Below are 6,235 nucleotides of genomic sequence, written 5' to 3'. Positions count from 1 at the left end.
CACCCGCATCCAAATCGGTCACCAGAATCTCCAAGGCACGCTTCCTCCGGACCTCCGAAACCTCACCGAACTCGAGCGCTTGGAGCTTCAATGGAACAACATTTCCGGTCCTCTCCCATCTCTCAGCGGCTTAAGCTCGTTGCAAGTTTTGATGCTCAGCAACAACATGTTCTCTTCCATTCCGAGCGATTTCTTCGCCGGAATGACGTCTCTTCAGTCCGTCGAGATCGACAACAACCCCTTCGCGGCGTGGGAAATCCCGGAGGCGCTCAAAAACGCCTCCGCGATACAGAATTTCTCCTCCAACTCTGCCAACGTCACCGGGCGAATACCCGAGTTTTTCGGGGCTGATAACTTCCCCGGGCTGAGCATTCTGCACTTAGCTTTTAATAGGCTTGAGGGCGGTTTGCCGTCGAGCTTTTCGGGCTCGCAAATTCAGTCGTTGTGGGTTAATGGGCAGGAGAGTAGTGGGAAGCTCAGTGGAAGGATTGATGTTGTTCAGAACATGAGTTTGTTGAAAGAGGTTTGGTTACATTCCAACGCGTTTTCCGGTTCTTTGCCGGACTTTTCGGGGTTGAAGGATTTGGAGAGCTTGAGTTTGAGGGACAATTTGTTCACTGGTCCTGTTCCGCTATCTTTGTTGGGTCTTAAGTCGTTGAAAGTTGTGAACTTGACCAACAATCTGTTTCAAGGTCCTGTTCCTGAGTTTGGAACTGGGGTTTCTGTTGACATGACTAAGGATTCCAATAGCTTCTGTTTGCCGGCTCCGGGGCCGTGCGATTGGCAGGGGAATGTGTTGCTTTCGATCGCAAAGTCGATGGATTACCCGCGGAGATTTGCCGAGAATTGGAAGGGAAATGATGTTTGCGCGGATTGGATTGGGGTGAGTTGTAGCAATGGCAATGTGACAGTGATCAATTTTGAGAAGATGGGTCTCACAGGTACTATTTCTCCTGACTTTGGTTTGTTTAAGTCTCTTAAAAGAGTTGTTCTTGCGAATAACAATCTGACCGGAACTATCCCGGAGGAGATTTCCACTTTGCCCTCACTTACTGAATTAGATGTGTCAAACAATCTGCTTTATGGGAAAGTCCCTTCTTTTAAGAGCAATGTGATTGTTAATACCAATGGTAATCCTGATATTGGGAAGGAGAAGAGTAGTTCATCTGTAGGGGAGGCAGGGACGTCTCCGACTTCGACGAATCCCACGAATGCAGGCTCCGAAAACGGTGGCGGTTCGGGGCGTTCCGGCAAGAAATCCTCTAGTTTGATTGGAGTGATTGTGTTCTCAGTAATTGGTGGGGTGTTTGTTATTTTCTTGATTGCTCTGTTGGTGTTCTGTGTTTACAAGACGAAACAAAAACGTTTGAGCAGAGTGCAGAGCCCCAACGCAATGGTGATCCATCCTCGGCATTAGGGGTCCGACAATGAGAGCGTGAAGATCACGGTGGCGGGCTCGAGTGTAAGCGTTGGCGCTGTTAGCGACGCGCAAACTCTTCCCGGCAGTGAAGTTGGTGGTGACATTCAAATGGTTGAAGCAGGAAACATGGTGATTTCCATTCAGGTGCTCAAGAACGTGACGAGCAATTTCAGCCATGAGAATATCTTGGGGCAAGGAGGCTTTGGGACTGTGTACAAAGGCGAATTGCACGACGGAACGAAAATCGCCGTCAAGAGAATGGAATCTGGGGTGATAGCGGGGAAAGGACTGGGGGAATTCAAGTCTGAGATTGCGGTCTTGACGAAAGTTCGCCACCGGCATCTCGTTGCGCTTTTGGGGTATTGTTTGGATGGATTAGAAAGGCTTCTTGTGTATGAATACATGCCTCAAGGGACACTTAGTAGGCATCTTTTCAATTGGCCAGAGGAAGGACTAAAGCCATTGAAATGGAAGAAAAGACTTACTATTGCTTTAGATGTGGCAAGAGGTGTGGAATATCTCCATGGTTTGGCCCATCAGAGCTTCATCCACAGAGACTTAAAGCCTTCCAACATTCTTCTTGGGGATGACATGAGGGCTAAGGTTGCCGATTTCGGTCTCGTTCGCCTTGCCCCGGAGGGTAAAGCTTCCATTGAGACTAGAATTGCTGGTACTTTTGGATACTTGGCGCCAGAGTATGCAGGTAACTTTTTGTGTTCTTTATTCTCATTATCATTGTTTTAACTTTAAGCATTGACAATAAATCTAGTAATATTATGCACATAAACCATATGAAAGAGTTGAGTAATGTATCATCTAGGGTAAATGATTGCTTTCACCTGAAATATTTTTAATGGAAATGTCTCGTTCATTTCTGTCTCGTTCATTTCACCGATTCGAGTTTTGTTACAGTAAAAAGTTATCAAAAACAGTCACATCTAATTTTTTTAGAATAATAAAAAGCTCTCATATAAAGTCACATTTCAACTCAAATTAAAAATTAGAATCAACTAACTAAACGGGCCCAAATCTCATGTTAGTATCTCCGAATAGTGGTGCTTTATTTTTTTTCCCCAAGTAGACTCAAGTTTATCTTTAAGTTTATCTCTAACATAAAAGTTTTTACACATGTTGTGATTGCAGTGACCGGGCGAGTGACAACAAAAGTAGATGTATTCAGTTTCGGAGTGATACTGATGGAGCTAATCACAGGAAGAAAAGCACTTGATGAGACACAACCAGAGGAGAGCATGCACCTAGTGACATGGTTCCGGAGAATGCACATCAACAAGGACACTTTCCGCAAGGCGATTGACCCCACAACCGACCTCAACGAGGAAACGCTAGCGAGCATCAGCACCGTCGCCGAGTTAGCAGGCCACTGCTGCGCAAGGGAACCTTATCAAAGACCTGACATGGGACACGCCGTTAACGTTCTGTCTTCCCTTGTCGAGCTGTGGAAACCCTCGGAGCAAAGCTCAGAGGACATATACGGCATTGACCTCGAAATGTCCCTGCCACAAGCGCTCAAGAAGTGGCAGGCTTATGAAGGCCGAAGCCACTTGGATTCGTCTTCTTCGTCGCTACTTCCCAGCTTAGACAACACCCAAACTAGCATTCCGACTCGCCCTTACGGATTCGCTGAGTCCTTCACTTCAGCTGATGGAAGATGATCAAAAGATCATAGTTGTAAATGATTGTTTAATATTTGGTGGTTTGGTATGGTATGTTCATTCTATTTTTTGCTCCTTTTCTCTATGTTCTAGTCTCATTCAACATTAATACTCTGACCATTATTTTCTTTGAATATAGTTTGAATCTCATGAAGTGTTTTAGTAATGAACTGAGAATAGTTAATTTTCTCAGCAGAACAGTAATAATCTTTGGCTGCAGATTTTTTTTTTTTTTTTCATCCCAATCCAGACATTTAGATAAAACAATTACATCCACTAATCTAATCAAGAAGAATGGTGATTGGTGTCTTCACAAGAGAATACAATCAATACTGATTTTGAAACTTCGGCAGAAAATGAGGAGTAATAATCCAACTTGAAATGAATCCAATTGACTTTTTCTGATTGTCCAAGTCATGTGTGGTCCAATAAGCAGATCAGCATTTGGTTAATGAGTAGTAGTTATTGTGGTCCACTCAAGTACTTTGCTACATATTTCCAACCGAAAAAAGGTACTCAAATTACTCTCTTCTGATTTGATCTGGGGGACAAGATCTTATGCTCTTCTATGTTGTCTTTGTTAATAACTCCTTTGACATGTTGGAAATTGGAATTAGCCTGCAATTTTCTTTTAAAAAATATGGTTATGAAATTAATAGAACCTAAATGGCGTTTTTAGAATCCGTTTTAAAATGATTTTATTTTTTGTATAAAAATGGAAATAAAAACGTTTTTAATCTCAGACGTAAATTATTTATGAAAATGTGTTTGGTAGTTTTATTAAAAGATTATTTTCAGTATAAGAAAAAGCTGAAACTCCTTTTGGTTATACATTTTTAAAAATATGTAATAGTATTTTAAATAGTATGTTAAATAATTAATATAATCCCAAATGAGTTATACTATTAATTAATATAATATATAAATATCTTCTATGGGAGAAGCTGCTGATGCAAGCAATATCTGAGGCTGGGTTCGGGGTTAGATGGAAAGATGGATTTGAGAAAATAAAAATAAAAAAATGAAAACGATCAAAATTCGTTTTCAGAAACTCTCCTATTTTGGGAGAAATCAGTCCCTGTATTTTCCTTTCTGTTTTTTGTCTTCAGTTACTCCAAACGCAATATTCTACTCATTTTCAATTTTTCCTCTTCAAAAAACGTGAAACGTTTTCGGACCCTTCCAAACGCACACAAAATGATTGAAACATCATGTAGATGAAGACTACAAATTGCTGGACACTTTTGGCGATAAAATAACCACTCTTATCAGTATTTTAGCATGATAGTATGAAACGTAGTTGAGTAATGGAATCATCATTTTCATCAATAAATCTTATATGAAGCATAATTTGAGACTAATCTCGAAACTCCAAAAAAAAATACAAACCAAGTGTTTGATAAAAATGTACAAATCTATGTATATGTATATATGTGTGTATGTCTATATATCTTGCATACCCCAATGTAAATATTAAGTTGTTTTAGTTATATAATTGTTTGGTACAACTATTAAATTCTAAAAGCACAATAATCCTATGCTAAGCCTAATAATTGAAAAACACAAGATTTATTTGTTTAACGAAAACCCTCTCACTATTATCATTATTTATGTAGTTACAAGCATAGCTCTCACAATAATTTCATATCAAACTCCACATAAGATATATAGTTCAAATTTCTCCACACTTTAATTTAAAAAACAAAAAATTCAAGATTCGGTTTATTAGTACAAGTGTTACATTCTTTTTTTTCTTTTTTTTTGGCCTGATAATTGATAAGTTACAAGTCACTACAACAAAAAGGGTTATTAGCAACGACATTATTAGTGGCGACATTTGTCGTTGCTAAAATTATAGTCTTAGCGACGACATCTCATCACTTAAAATAAAACAAAATTTGTGAACGACTTGTCGTTGCATTAAATATTTGCGACGACATATCGTTGCACAAAATTTATATAATTACGACAACATGTCATCATGTCGTCGCTAATACCCATTGGCGCCAAAACCAATCTAGCGCCAACAATTTTGGTGCTAGTTTGTACATTTTTTGCGAGGACATGTCGTCACAAATAGTAATAGTTACAGCTGGCGGTGACGTGGCCAAAAAGGGGTGGGAAATTTGGCACTTTCGCGCGAATAGGTTCCATATATTTCTTTATTTTTTGTGATGACAATGCAAAATGTCGTCGCAAAAAATGGTTCCAGAAAATTCTTTTCAGAACAACTTTTTTGTGACGACACGTGTCATCAGAAAAAATGATTCTAGAAAATTCTATCAAGGACGACTGTTTTTTGCGACGACACGTGTCGTCGCAAATACTGGGAATTTAATTGTTTCCAAAAAAAGGGCGGAAACTTTGGCAGTTTCCTCAAAATTATTTGTGACGACACTATTAAATTGTCGTCACAAAAAAGGAACCAAGGTATATTCCTCAAGAATATTCTCTAAAATATTAATGAGGTGAAAAAGAACGACGTCGTTTTAACATGAATTGCGACGACTATTTAATGTTTCTTGCGACGACATAATGTCATCGCAAAAAATGACCTATATAACCACGATCGCAGAGCTCCTTCCGCCATTTTTCCCGGTGAGGCTCTCGGGTTTCTCTCGTTCTCTCCGTCTAAAACCGTCCAAAAACACTGAAAATAGCTTAGTATTATCGTTCTCTCCTCAAATCTTTCATTTGCGGAGAAAAAAGTCAAAAAATGTGGAGTTTTCATCTCCCTCTCGGCTCCCACTTTTCCGGCCGAACTCGCCGTTTTCCGGCCCCCGGCATCCTCTTTTCTTGGTGCCTTTCCGTTCTCCAACCCCTGTTATTTGTTGGTTTGGATTTTGTGAGTTAATATTTTGGTATTTTATTAATTGATTTTGGTATTTTGTTAATTGATTTTGGTATTTTTGTTCTTGTTTATAATTTTGTTTTAGATTTTAGATATAGTTTGTGGTTTTGAATTTAAAATTGTGAATTTAAAATTTGAATTGAAATTGAAATATGTGATAATTAGATTAAAATTTGTATAAAATTTGTTTAATGATGATTATGTGATAATTAAAAAATTAGATAAAAATTTTAATTAAGATTATATTTATAATTAAATAATTAAATAAACTAATGTTAAATACTTATTATA

General features: G+C 38.7%; 1 protein-coding gene across 1 annotated transcript; it reads left to right on the top strand.

The window, feature by feature from the left end:
• Nucleotide 1: 1 nt before the first annotated feature.
• Nucleotides 2-3,285, top strand: LOC21384832 (receptor protein kinase TMK1; the record flags this gene model as incomplete). The annotated part of the gene is given in 2 exon segments (XM_024174735.1): nucleotides 2-2,123; nucleotides 2,564-3,285. Coding segments are annotated over 2 exon segments (2,652 nt in total), but the record flags the coding sequence as incomplete, so codon positions are not given.
• Between the last annotated feature and the right edge of the window lie 2,950 nt (nucleotides 3,286-6,235).

This window comes from Morus notabilis, unplaced genomic scaffold, assembly GCF_000414095.1.
Source record: "Morus notabilis unplaced genomic scaffold, ASM41409v2 Scaffold2088, whole genome shotgun sequence".
Taxonomy (NCBI): domain Eukaryota; kingdom Viridiplantae; phylum Streptophyta; class Magnoliopsida; order Rosales; family Moraceae; genus Morus; species Morus notabilis.
Note: the sequence above shows the minus strand (reverse complement) of the source record. Positions and strands in the feature narration are given on the sequence as shown.